The sequence below is a fragment of the Aulostomus chinensis genome, chromosome 18 (genome assembly GCF_037954235.1).
Source record: "Aulostomus chinensis isolate RoL2024-O1b breed Wild chromosome 18, RoL_Achi_v1.0, whole genome shotgun sequence".
In the NCBI taxonomy this organism is placed as follows: domain Eukaryota; kingdom Metazoa; phylum Chordata; class Actinopteri; order Syngnathiformes; family Aulostomidae; genus Aulostomus; species Aulostomus chinensis.
This window is the reverse complement of record NC_141337.1, coordinates 4,454,870-4,469,595: the sequence shown is the minus strand read 5'-3', so window position 1 is coordinate 4,469,595 and position 14,726 is coordinate 4,454,870. Positions and strand designations below refer to the sequence as shown.

Here is a 14,726-nt window from a genome sequence, read left to right as displayed (position 1 = left end):
CTTATCTGTTTTAATGTTTTGTTGTTGTTGTTGTTGTTGTAGTTGAGAAGTTCATGTTCAAAATTTTGACAGAATTAAACTCTGCAATTAATTCTTTCACTTAAAAACAGAAACTGTGACAAGGGCATTATACTTTCATAGTACTCCGAATGAAATCGTAGTAAAGTGTATTTTCACGGTTTCAGATTGCAAGTTTAATAGTAAACACTTGATGGCGCACTTCGAATTCTCCTTCGAACCTCCATTGATGCTATTGCAAACTGCTGGGGGCGGGGCACAAGCGGAAGACGGACCCAGAATGTGTCCAATCACAATCCAGAACTCAGGTTCTTGATCCACAACCGACCAATCATCTTTTGAGAAACGTGTGACGGACCCGGCGCGAGTCAGCCTCTGACGTTAATGTCGACGCTTCGGGTAGAAACGGCCCTGTTTCAAGTTGCTGGGGGAAGAGTGGTGGAACCCAGACAAACTGAGTGAACGGGGCCAAGGCTGAGCTCAGAGGATAAATATTTACAAGCTAAAGGAGGACGGGTTTTAAACCGAAGATAAGGTTCGGAGAGGTTTTATCCCGCTTGAATTAAACAGCAAACGTTAGCTAACTAGCTCCGGATCAGTTGCGCCGCAGCTAGTTTACATGTGTGTACGTTACTAGGCTCGTAGCTGCCAGCTAGCTAGCTAGCTAGCTAGCTAGCATTAGCTCATAGATGGCCCCACTTGGCGTACATCGCTCCGTAGTGCACTCATTCGCCAACAGATGCGAACCTCAATACAACACGTTAAGCTGATTTTGTTTTTTAATTGTGTGTTTGTCTTTTTTCCTTGATAGGATTTTTTTCACTTAACAAGAACGCCGGAAAATACAGAAAATGGCGGAGCCGGACAAATTAAACATCGACTCTATAATTCAGCGTCTCTTGGAAGGTGAGGAGAACCAAACCCTACTATGTGTCAGTTTGCTTCAATAAGGAATTGTGCTACAGGCAGGTTGGTGGTTAAAAGTGCGTGTATGTCATAACCATTATCAGGTGCGATGCTGACGTATTTTACTCCAGTTTCCCGTGCCCCCCCCATGGTCAGGTTTTTGATGAAAGATCGCAGCCAAATGAACCCCATTCTCCTCTGTAACGTTAGTAACGATCGCTGAGGTCATCTACATCGTCAGCCCACCCCCACCCCCTTTTTTTCTTGCTAGAGAGGTTTATTGGTACAGTAGTGCCTGTGAGTCAAGGGGAACTAGATGACGTTTGTAGGAACATGAGAGGAACACCAGACAGAAATGCATAACCTTAATTACGTCTGCTCATACATACCTGGAGCATGGGTAATGCTTTGATTCAGCCCTGAGATAGTAACAATCAAGGTGTGACTGGGCATAGCCGTCTCCTTTCTGATGTGAGTTTTGGAACACAGTTGGAGAGAGGATTCCTAGCAATTCATTAGTTGATGAAGGCGTAGTGTGAGGATATCATCGCTGCTTATTACATCCCCATTTGTTTCCCCTTCCCCCAGCAGTTACACAAATCGGCTGTCTGGCTAACTGTTCTGTAGTGGAACTATTAAGGGTCCAATTACAATTTGCAGTCCAAGCCTTCCCCAGAGTGACTTGTCGATAAAGTGTACAAGCAAAGACCTTTAATTGGCTGACTGTAGGACTGTGTGAAAGGGCTGGTCACCCTTTTTCTGCTACAGTGCTCAAATTTCCAAAGGGGGTAATGAAAAAAACCTTACACGAAAGAATCCATGATAATATCTGTTATTGGTTTTGGCAGATATTGGGGATTTTTTCCAGTCTTAATGAACATGACCATTAGCTCAGGTCTCTTCTTCTTGGCTCCTTATCGAGCAGATGGGGCAACAGTGTGGTAAACATTGGATTTATGGGCATTTCCAAATATTTAGGAAATAAGGACAAATTATTCTTTAAAACTCACAATGTTTACATGTATATTTCAATACATACAAAATGTGAATATCTTGTAATGTTGGCAAATATCTGCCGTCAGCTGTTAAATATTGGCATTTTGGCAAAAAAAAAACCTCTGTCATGCATCCCTACTGACATGGCTGAGGGTGGATATCTGATCTGGAACATCAGAATCAGGTGCCAACACTGACTTTATTCATGGATGGGCCTTCTAAATTCCTGCATGGGTTATCGAAGCGATGGTACCAGTGTATGTACAGGGCCAGATTTGTTCCATTTCAAAGCTTGCACTTGACTGTAACTCGCTGTTCCGTTTTATGAGACACTTCACCAGTCCATTCAGTTTGAATGAAGTGCTTCAGAAACCATTAAAACGTAATGCGTTTGGGTATATTTTTTTGCCCTTTCAGTAAGAAGCGCTTTGTTGGTTATTGCAACCTCATGATAAACAGAAAGGCAATAAAAACAATCAAAATGAAAACATTGAAGGGAAAAAAAGCTCTGGTAGTGGACTTGGTATATTGGCTGATTGGTATCCAAATCTGGACGAATTGGATCAGAATTAAAAAAAAACATTATATCTGCATATCCCTAAAATAAATCATTTCTACAACTGCATATGTTTGGATAGTCATGTCATACGGTAAATGCTGCAGGCTTTATGGAAAATGAAAGTAGCATTAGGAGGATAAACAATGACTGGTAATCTGTACTGGCCATACAATTGCGACAGGACCAAAGTCTGAATGTCCACCCTGTGTGGCGCTAGATTTGTTGTGTGTGTGTGTGCGTGTGTGTGTGTGTGTGAAAACAGAACACTTTTATCTGCACATCCACATGATGATTGTGTAACAGGAGCCCAGAGGACATCAAACAGCAGCATAAATCTCCTCCGTCTCAACTCCATAGTTCATTTGAAGAGCACAAGATGTTAGGTTGTGACCTGTACTTATCCTTGCATGCGTAATAATGACTCCTGCGTCACACCTCCACCTGTGTTCCCTCAGTGGGACTGTTGACGTTGAGCCAGCTTGGTGTGTTTGCCTGTCTTTCACCGGGGAAACATCACACACAGTCATTGGCAGTTTTATGGCTTCTATAAGTTCTACTTGCCTGTTTGAATGGATTTATTTGTCTGTTAGTGGGTCGCACAAAAGCTACCTGGCAAATTTTAATCAAAGGGTTTTGTGTGGAGGCGACCAAAGAAGAGCCCCTTCAATTTTGAGAGGTTAAACATCCTTGCCGTTGGTGATGTTTGTGCTTTTCCATTGCCAGTCTGCCTGCAGGATCACGCTAACAGTACCAGGTTGATTGGTGCAGCATGAGCCCATGCTGATAATATAAGAATGCATTTTTTTCCCCACACATTCTTGTTTTTCCTTCATACCAATTCCTCTATGAATAAACATGGTCGTCTTTTCCGCACCAATGTGTAATTTTCATCTGTATGGTAATTTTCAGTTTGGCGTGTCTTCGTAAAACATAATATCTGTAAGTGTTCCGTGATGAATCGCATCACCACAGCAAAACAGTTATTTTGTTGAACAGTGCTGCAGAAATTGCTTTATTTAGAAAGATATTTTCTGATGTTTCTATTAACTGATCTAAGAAAACAATTATTTTGAAAACAATTGCATGATTTTGTTTTTTTTTATGTTAGTTTAATGGAGTATGTTTGAGTCGAGAGATACACTAAAGAATTATCAGTAATTTCTGTACATTTTACCAGATAACCAAGCAAGTAGACTCATTTATTACATTGCAGTTGCAAATGGCAGTATTGTACACATTAATCCCGATGTGACTTTTTCACCAAATCATGCAGTACTAATGCTAAACTACATTAGCGGTCGGTAAGTTGTTGTTGGTGTGGAGGTTTAAAGTCTCCGTCTGCTCATAATAGAGAAGGTTTTTACTTCTAAAAGTGGAATGTTTGGTTCATAGAATTGACCTTAGCCCTGCATTTGTTTATCTTCTTACACACAGACGATCAGCCTGGTTTGAGCTGGTGGAGGTGATTGGGATTATTCACAAATATGCATGTGTGCAGTCACAATGCCTGGAGTTTGACTTTGACTGTGAACTGTGGCGGCTGCAGGAGTGTTCATGGGTTGTACTCAGACCGTGATAAAGTTGTCTGCCAAACACAGGAGAAGACAAACAAGCCAGATAGTGGCAGTATTTACATCCCCTTACATAACTTGACCTTTTTTTTTTTTTTCCTTTTTTCTTTTTTGGCCTGCATTTGTTGCGAGTAGCCAGTTAGCTCTTGCTGTGGTGTTTATGTGCTCTGTCCAAGTGTAGACTCAAGTATAACTGACTGACTGCAGAGCTGCATCGGGAGTTATAATATATTCCAGTCTTGTTCAGGCTTTGATGTGGACCGCAAAGTTGCCTTCCTATTTCCTGACTGTGTTTCAAGACCAAACCAATTAAATGTGTTTGGATAATGAGCGCTTTCTATTGGATTACTTGAGTAGATCTCGAACTAAGTGAACTCGGGGAGGGTGTGTTGCTAATAGCTGTCTGAAGAGCGTGACATCATATGAGCCCAGCCAGAAGGCCCAGCACTGAGTCAGGCGAGGTGGACCAAACCAACTGTTGATTCCTGCACTACCCACATCCCAGTGGCTTTTCTGTTATGCTGGTCCAGCTCTTTGTTTTCTCTCCCCAGATCAGCGTTCAGCCTTTTTGTCTGTACCCCCTCACGATAAGCTCACTGTTGCCCGCTGGCTATATGGCTAACTTTGGAGTAAGCTCTGTTGGGGCTTAGTCCTCTGTAATCCTGGTTTAAAGTGACAAGCAGCACTGCAGTATTATACTGACTTTCACTATTTAGGACCTTGCTTTTAATAGTCACCACAGCATCGTGCCTTTATTTTACCTCCATTTGTTGTTTTCTACTCTCATCGCTCTAAACCTTAAGTACTAAAGCACTAAATGCTCTGCTGGAGCTGTTACAACTGGATTAGTTTTACTGAGGATATGTTTGTAACGTTAGCTCGCCCACTTTGCTGTGGACTTGTGTAGTTTTGCACAACTGTTATTATTAATAGTAAGTGCCCTAAGCTGCAGTCTTCAGACATTAACGCGCCTTTCTTATGGGTTTTGATAGTGGTTCAGCGGTGGGTGAGAGTACACGCTGAATTTGACCTGAGAGATTTCTGCGACTACATTTAAGGTGTATGAAACAAAAATTCCCATTATCGACAATGATCTCCAGTTATTCTCCCCACTGCATTTGTGATTCCTCATGTGACAAAATCAATGGAACATTTTTAGAGGCGTTAAGGTTCACGAGTGCATCAATATCCTCTGGGTTTAGTGTGTGTGATACGGCCGCATCAGTTGTTCGTTTGCTCTTTTTTTTCCCTCCTTCCCTGCATAGGCTTCATGATGTCTGGTGCCTCCCTCGCTTAAGAAAACTAGGTCAAAACCAGCTGGACCACATTGGTCAGTGTTTGAAAATGATGCCAGTTAGATGCTAGAATGTGAATATCTGGATGTTAGATGCTCATTTTCTGTTGGGTTTTAAATGTACTGTCATCACTCCATCACGTATTAATACTATAATGGCCAGTTACTTAAGTATCATCTTACTTACTGGGCTACTTGATGAAATGGCAGTGTGCACAACTTTGTCATCAGTGCTGTGGAAGACAGCCCCATATAGGTGTTATGGTGAGTTCCACCTGATTGCTTTAAAATCTCAACCTCAAAGTGAGCTTCAACAAAGTCACACATTCAAATTAAACCATCTTCTTTAATAGATTTATCAGTAACGGCGAAAGCGTGAGCACACTTTCATCCATGTTTAGTGTCCCTGACAGAACTAGGTTCCAGTCCAAAGTGGCAGTAGTGCTGTCATCAAAAAAGCATCCGAGATTTTCAGTTCGACCTTCAATGGTCTTTGACATGACGTGTATTACGTGCATGAGAGATGCTGATGCAACTGGAAGGGAACGTCACAAATGTGTCGTTGCTAGTCAGAGGGATTGCTGATTGGATGTGTTCTGAAACAATGCCATTAGCAGCAGCACTTTATGTTACTTCCTGTAGATTCATTTTGAACAAGCATCTGCCAATCACAACCTCCCAACGGTTGACCAATGACCACATCACGTCAGGGACACCCTGGACTTACTGCAGGAGTGCTGTCGACACACCCACAGCTTCTGATGGAGCATCAAAATGTACCTTCACTCCCCACTTCCCCTGCATCTGATGGAGCAACAAATGAGACTGATCGGGCGAGAAATATGATATTAACCACAAAATAACTTCCTAACTTTATTTTTACTACTTTGCTAAATTCATCAGGGTGGAACTGATAGGAAAAATATGATCTAATCGAAATGTGCTGAAAACGGCTTTATTGGCTCTCTATTTTCTATGTCACATTGTCTTTTGTTTTGAATGGTGACTATGACAATTTTTACTGTTATTGTTATAAGTTTAGTCGTACTGTTGTCTGCCACGATTACGTCACAGATATTTAGCATCAGTATGCTTCACATCTAACAGGTGAATATTGCATGATTGCACGATGGGGTAATTTGATACAGAAGTGAGCATGTAGGTGTGGTCCAGTCGACTTAACTCTTGAGTCACACTTCAGTCGGTTGATGTGGCAGCGCTGTAGCAGCCGTCCGTGCAGCATCTGCCAGGCTGGTGAGAGTGACTCTGATGTAATGGCTGGCAAAATACAGGAATCGGTTAAGTTGACTTCCGCATTTCATAGGCAGATACTAGCAGTTAACACAATACTCAACTCTTTTTGGTCATGCTGACTGTTGCTTTCACTGGTTAAAATGACATAAGTTGATGGGCGGTGGTTGTTGTGTTTGTTTCTGCGTGTCAGTGTCCACAGTGGGGTTTTACCCCCATTTGGTGGCTTAAGTTGTGCAGCCCATGTGCTCCCATAGACAGGCTTGTCTTTCTCTACTATAGTATTTCCACCATAAGTGTTTTGTTCAGGATTAACTGATATGGTGAGAAAAACATGTCTGTTTTATTTTGTTACAAAAATGACAAGGAAGGGACCCCCCTCCCCATTTCAGGCAACTGATTATAGGTTTGCCTGAAAGGAGGGATGGTGAGGACATGTCATCACTGTCCAAAAAGACAGAATTAAGGATCATAATGACGGCTGTTTGACAAATCCCTGATATAAACGCACATTGTATGAAAGCCTGAGTAGTTATGAAGCTCTGCCTTCATGGCTTTGTTATCATCTATTGTTGGTCTACATTGCTTTTCTCATTTGGCATTTAAAGGTGGTAGTATGTATATTAGCTGCCGAACATCTGATAATCAAGCCTATAAATGTCACTGAGACAGTTGGTGGTTTGGTCTCTACTGCACGTACATAAATCAACGGTGTAGACGCTGCGAAGGCTTGTGCAGATTCATGGATATGAAGCAGCACATGTAGGCATGATTGATCCCATCTCTGGCACAAACAAACACAGCAGCCTCCGAACTCTGCCAGGAGCAGTCCTGCATAAAGCAGCAGTACACAGAGTCACTGAGATGTGGTCTCTCAGCTTCATGTCCAAATAAACGAATCATTTGTTGACCAAATAAGTTGAGTAAATTGTAGGAATGTTCGCTCCTCCGTGGTAAAGCATGACAAGGATAAACTTGATACACTTGCTGAATTCCTCAGATGACATCTGGAGAAGTGGATGGGCAAGAAGTATGTTGGCTCTAATTCATTTTGATTTCAAAAAGTGTCATCACAGCTCATGGCCTGGTGGTCTTTGTTTCTTCATTGTGCATATTGAGCAATTTCAAATTCTGTGTTTGCACTTTGCGGTATATTGCTTCCTCAGCTGTTAAGGGTCTGTGGGTTTCACGTCTGTCTGTCTTAATGAGGGTTTGAACTGCTACAGAAGCAGAAAGATGTGCTTTGAGGCTGACAACATCAGACCGGTTCCCACTGATCGGGTGTTGCAAAGAACGGAGGCTCATCTTGAGGTGTTGGGGTTTGATGAACATGTTAAGTGTGTCTTTTGTTGGTAGCTTATGATTTTGATTATGAAACAACCTTCGAATGATGTGATTACCTGCTTGAAGAGACTGTTTGACTGGCCTGTTAACTGAATTTGCCAGCATTTGGCGCGTGGGAGGTGTTAACTTCCCGGCCTGGTGGTCTGGCTCAAAATATGAGGATCACCTTTCATTGCTGTGCTTCATGTCGTTCTTCATTCAGTCTCTCTTCCAACTCTTGAGAAAAACGTGTGTCTTCCTGCTGTCATTTTATCACCCATAAAACGTCTGTCCATTTATCTCCCCTCCCCTCTTTCTTCAGTCAAGGGCTCTCGACCAGGGAAAAATGTCCAGCTGACGGAGGGTGAAATCCGTGGCCTTTGTCTCAAGTCTCGTGAAATCTTTCTGAGCCAGCCAATCCTCCTCGAGTTAGAGGCTCCTCTCAAAATCTGTGGTGAGTTTGATCAAGATGTAGCGTTCCAGCCTAGCTCCTACACATGAGGGGAAGGATGAAGGTTTTCTGCATGTTTAAACAAACGGTGTATCAGTCACTTGTATCAGGGTGGATTCTGCATGCAAAGGCAGCTACACCCAGTAGCAGTCAGTGTGGAGTTTAAATCGTGTGTCTCTGCTGCCTCCTGCAGGAGATGTGCATGGTCAGTACTATGATCTGCTCCGGCTCTTTGAGTATGGAGGCTTCCCCCCAGAAAGCAACTACCTGTTCCTGGGTGACTACGTGGACAGAGGGAAGCAGTCGCTGGAGACCATCTGCCTGCTTCTTGCCTACAAGATCAAATATCCAGAGAACTTTTTCCTGCTGCGTGGTAACCATGAATGCGCCTCTATTAATCGCATCTACGGCTTTTATGATGAGTGTAAGTACAGAGAAATGTTTAAGCAAAAAAGGAAAAATAATGAAATGCACGATGGACTGTTGCTCTAAGTTCCGTCTCATTTGTTGCCGGCAGGTAAGCGACGGTATAACATTAAGCTGTGGAAAACCTTCACAGACTGCTTCAACTGTTTACCCGTGGCTGCAATTGTAGATGAGAAAATCTTCTGCTGTCATGGAGGTAGGCCTTAAAAATACAAGATGATGTTGGTGCTGCACGAGAAGATGAGAACCAAACTAATGCGGGGGTGGGTGATCTCTGCAGGTCTCTCTCCTGACCTTCAGTCCATGGAGCAGATCCGCAGAGTAATGCGGCCCACAGACGTTCCGGACCAGGGTTTGTTGTGTGACCTGCTGTGGGCCGATCCAGACAAAGACGTCCTGGGCTGGGGAGAGAACGACCGCGGTGTATCCTTCACATTCGGGGCGGACGTGGTGGCCAAATTTTTACACAAACACGATATGGACCTAATATGCAGGGCACATCAGGTAAGATGTCCAAGCGACTGTGGACGGATTAAAAGCCTTTTGTCCTCTCTGGGGATGTGAGTCTGCTAAAGCACCAATACGTGGCAATTGCTCTGAAAGTGACTTTTAGATTGATAGGTACAATCCTCAGAAAGAGGTAGCGAGCCTGTTCAAGTGACCCAAACCAGGACCTTTCCCAAAGGGAGCGTAAACCTAGCTCGTAGGGCTGAGCAGAGACTTGTAGAGTAACCCAGGTGAACAAAGATAAATGTAAGCGAGATTAAGCCGAACAATTAGTTGAACTTTTATTGAAATCTCAATATGGCTTTCACTAAAGGCAGAATGAGTTTCAGAGTAAAGTATCACGCCATCAACATTTCAGTATGGCTTTCAATGAAACTGAATATTGACACAGTGACTGATCTGATCTGGGATCTGATTTTGTGCAGGAGGAAGCGTCTGGTCCTAGAGCTCCTCTATTGTGTTTGCTCAGCACTGGTGCATGTAGGATGTGACGGTTGGTCGTTCTGGTATTTGTCCCACCCCTCATCCACAGATGGGGTAAAAAGTGACTGATCAGCGCAATATTTTATCCAATGTTTTTCAACTCTTAAAGCTCAAGACGTCTGGTCACGCTGCCGGTGTGGCGTGAAAACCTTGCACTCCCCTAGCAAGCAAATAAAGATCCTCTGTAGTAGCTGAGCAACACTGAACCAGCTAAAAAGCAGAAGCTGTGTTTCCTGTCGTTGACAGCTTGTACTTGATCTGCTTTCATCATCATGCCGTGCTGATGATTCTCTCTTCTGTCTGAAGGTGGTAGAAGACGGTTATGAGTTCTTTGCAAAGCGACAACTCGTCACTCTGTTCTCGGCTCCCAACTACTGCGGAGAATTTGACAACGCTGGTGCTATGATGAGTGTGGATGAGACGCTCATGTGCTCCTTCCAGGTGAGTAAAATCGACTTCCTTTTGGGAATCAATATCATCATCAGTGTCATCTCTGCTGTCCATCTTTGAAAGCACCGAGTGGGAAAAGTAAATGAGAAATTCTTTGCTCCTCACAGATACTGAAGCCAGCAGATAAGAAATTGTATCCTTACGGTGGAGGGGGAGGACTGGGATCTGGAAGACCGGTCACCCCGCCACGAAATTCCGCCAAGTCAGCCAAGGCCAAGAAATAACACCCACTGGGTCCACTGCCCACAACCTTTCACCCCCTCCTGTCGGCCCACTTTTTCCTCTACCTCCCAGACTTGTTTCTCCCTCATAAACAAATGGCAACAAAGTAAACAAGTGTCCAGGGTTCAATCATGTTTTTTCTCTCTTAAAAAAAAAACAAAACTATTTTAAACTGTTTGTTTTGCGTGAGATTTTTAGTGTGAATGTGTGTAAATGGTGAGAATGAAATTGAGGGAGTTGCTGTCTTCTGTATGTATGACTTGTTTTTGTTTTGTTTTTTTCCCTCCTTCTTCCGCTCGTACCCTTTGTTCTGTTTTCCTGTCATTTGTAGAAATGAGTCCCGCCCATCTGTGATGTAGATTCAAACTTGGGTGCAGGGAAGGAGGGGGCGGGGAGAGAGAGGTGGAGCCTTTGCTGTTTATGTTAAGGCCCTGCACTGTTTAATGCTAAACACAAGATTTTGTACATTGTGTGTGTCTGTGTGGTGGGTGGGGTGCGGGCGGGGGTTACGGGGTGGGGTCAAGTTGCACGCTCAAATGTTTAACGGCACATACCACACACTGGGTGGATATACTGTATGTGCAGGTGAATCATTGAAGGATTCACAGTGACTTTTTTTTTTTTTCCGTTTGTTTTGAGAACCAGAACACAGTCATGGATGTGAAATAGTTTTACTTTCTTTTGTAGATACCTGAAACCAACATGGTTTGGTTTTTGGGTTTTTTTTTTAGTTCACTGAAAGCTGAAGATAAATAAAAACAACCATTTGTTTGAATTACGCCACCATGCTGATCACTTTGTGTTCCCCATTGCTTTTTTTCTTTTCTTTTTGTTTCTCTTGTTCATCAGCGACGTTTGCCACGCACCGCGGCTGCTCGTGTCTTAAGTTCAGTACCTGGAATTGACGAGCCCGCGGCTGCAGCAGATCGGAGGCGTACTATCAGCCTGGTTTACATGTTCAAACTAAAAAGGGGCTTTTCACATGTCGCTTCATTGTGATCGAGCCAAAGACGACGAGTGGAAATTGTAGTTTCAGAACCAGACGTTGCCTGTTATTCAGTCAAAAGTCAACTTTGAAAAGGAATCTCTTCTATACCAAAAATAATTCACTTTTAAAAAGCGATTGTCCCGACAAACTCGGCCGAGTAGGTTTGGCAGGAAGCAACAGGAAGTGAGCAGCACTGCTTCACAAATGTACATCGAAACTCTCACAACGGTCTGCAGGATCTATTACACCCAGTACACTTAGTGGTGAAAGGCAGAATCAGTCAAAGGAAGATGAGATGATGAATCATGGCTTTGACCTTTTTTTTGGGGGGGTTGAAGCGCTTGAGTGGCGATAACTTCACCGCAGCCCGTGAAGAAAACAAGAGAGGGCTTATTTAAATCCAAACACGTCACCGGAGGGTTGCAAAGCAAAGTAAAGCTGATTTATCTCTTAGATGAGTACACAGTCCTGTAAAGCTGGTGGAGAATTTTGAGCACAAAAAAACAAAAACATGCTTTTATAACAACATGAATACACTTGTACAGCAAACTCCCACAATGCATTTAGTTTTAATTTTTTTGCTCGCAGCGTTGTGCCACTTCAGGTGAGCAGCTACCATTGTTCAGCAATTATGTCATTTTTTCCATTGCTTAGGTTGTAATTTGTAAAATGTATAAGCAACAATAAGAGAGTGCTCCCATTGCTCGTGACGGCAGCCATCATTCCCAATGTTTGAGTTACTTGAGCAGCTCGCTGTTGGAGGGAAAAGAGCCATTGGCAGAGAAATAATTTTCATATTGTAGATTATTAATGTATCCTGTGACAATGCAGTGGCCCTGACTGAATTCATATTCAAAAGGACATTTTTTTCTCTCTCTCTCTCTTTTTTTTTTTTTTTTTTTAAATAAATAAAAATTGTCTCTTTTTACAGCTTAATATCAAACTGGCAGTTTCGGTGCATTAAGTTCAGTTGGTGTACAGGGTGATTCCATTGACGACAGCTGTTACGACAGACTAAAACATGTTTCTACAGTATTCCAGGGTATCACACTGCCCATCTTTAAGAACCAAAACACACCTTTTTTTTTTCAAATGCAATACAGGTGTGTCTGATAACTCGCCGCCGCTTGCCTTCCCTCGCCAACTTTCTGCTCAAGTATGAACACGTGCGGCTGCCGCTGACAAGTCAGCCTGACTGCACGCGTGAGCACTCGGGCAGAAGGGAGGGAAGCTGGAGGCCAGCCGTCTGACTGCTGACACCCTGCCTGACCTTTACCCCCCCTTCCATTCTCACAGAAAAACTCAGTACCTCAGACAATAAGTTGGGTTTTTGTTTTTTTTGTGTGTTTTGGTTTGTTTTTAGATTTAACTCAGTGTAGGCAGTATACAAATATCCGGCTTTGCTTCCTAAGGAATTGTGAAACTCATACCTGCTTCAAGTCATCGTGTGGGGGTGGACAGATGAAACGAAGATCATCTAGCTTGTGTGTTTGATTCACATCCAGTAAGACCAACTCAGGAAGTGAAATTTAAAGTACATGTTATCAGGAAATCATATTTGTACACTTGGAACATATAGAATAATCACATGTTAACGTTCCTCCTCAGCTCTGGAGGTAATTAAAAGAGTTTTGGCTCATTTTCATACAGGAACAGCGCGTTGCTTCGAAGGTGAATTCTTCTGCTTTGTATGTGGTACAGTCCAGCTGGTTAGAGATGCTGAGGATCTGATTATATACCTTTAGAGAAATGTATGCAATTGTATGAAATCGGATAGTAAAACGATAATGTTTTGGAGACCACGTCCAATGGTGATGGTTTGTGTCTTCAACAATGCTAAAACAATTAAGCAGCTCAAGTAAGACTAATTATAGTGCTGGTAATTATTGAACTTGTCATCTGAATAAATGGTCCAAGGCGGCCTATTAAAGGCCGCCTCCACTTCCACGGCTGTACAAACCTCTGCTTCTAACACGTGTTACTCAGTATTTACTGTTATTACCTCTAGGACTCTGCTTGTAATCAGTTTTATTTTTCTGACTCAGTTAAACACTAGATGGATTATTAGTGTTGGAATTTTTTTAATCAATCAGGGATGTTTTTTGCACCATGCACTGTCGCTGGGTAGATATGAAATAATCAAGATTATTCCAATAAATAAAAGAAACAACTGAAAAAAACAATATATTATTTGTATTTCATTTGTTTTTAAATCAATCACATATCGTCTCTCTCTTTCTCTCTCTGTTGAAACGTAGAAATAAAAAAAAAATCATAGAATTTGTATATTTGTGTCCGGCTGTCTTCTGTTTTTGACAAAATCACATTTCACTTCAGCTGGAAAAGTAAAAATAGCTGGAAAGTGCTTGTGCAATAACACTGGGGGAGTTATTCATACATTTTCTGCCCCAAGGCGGATTTCTTCTCTTTTGTAAGACTGCTGTTATCAAAAGTTGAAGTATTATGTATTTAACTGTTAGACAACCCAGAAAGCACAAACACTCAACCCCCCCCCCCCCAAAAAAAATGAGTCAATTCAACCATGTGACTTCCATACTTTATAGAATATAAAATCAAAAAGAACCACAAAGACGTTTTTTTTATCCATCCAAGTTTCCAGGCTCTTCCTTCCTCCTCTCAAAAGATGGGCTGGTCCTGCTCCCTCTCTGTGCTGGTATTAATAGCCTTCCTCTTTTGGTTATCCCGTTTGTCTTTTTTCTTTCTCACTTGTGTGGAGAAAGAGTGTGTCATACCGTAAGTAAGAGAAAAAAAAACAAAACAAACCCTGTGACTGCAGCCAGCTTCCTCACTGAAGTGTAATCATTTATCTAAAGCACAATTTCCGAGAGTTCTGCAGTTAATTATGACAAATGTGGTTGAAGATGCAAGATGGAAGGAGAAAAATATCTTGATTTTTAAGCATGAAAGTACTGTCTGTGTAAGTAAAAATACGCTAAGGTAATAAACACGAGGAGGTTAGACCCCGGCCAAGGTCGATAGCCAGCTCTTCTGTAAAATTCAAACCTAAATAAACAGAAATATCACATTAAAGGTTCACGAAATATCTCTACAGAAAATGATTCGTAATTTAATGGGCAGATCAGAAATTAAACAATGTTTTTTTCCCACATTTCATTCATTAATATTTATCCGAAATGACCTGATGAAAACATAATATTTCGAAGTCAAACCCATTTAATTTGAAGTCCTTCAGCTGAGCGCGTGTGGCCGCTCCACGGTGGCACTGGTAGTCTGGCTGTGGTATTCCTCTTAACCGTACC

At 42.3% G+C, this 14,726-nt stretch overlaps 1 protein-coding gene across 1 annotated transcript; it reads left to right on the top strand.

The window, feature by feature from the left end:
- Positions 1–385: 385 nt before the first annotated feature.
- Positions 386–11,232, top strand: ppp1caa (protein phosphatase 1, catalytic subunit, alpha isozyme a). The gene is made up of 8 exons (XM_086184159.1): positions 386–553; positions 830–924; positions 8,241–8,372; positions 8,563–8,793; positions 8,887–8,991; positions 9,076–9,299; positions 10,092–10,226; positions 10,343–11,232. Exons 2-8 carry the CDS (start codon positions 870–872, stop codon positions 10,457–10,459), a joined length of 999 nt encoding a protein of 332 aa, XP_086040285.1. The 5' UTR covers positions 386–553; positions 830–869; the 3' UTR covers positions 10,460–11,232.
- Positions 11,233–14,726: the final 3,494 nt, after the last annotated feature.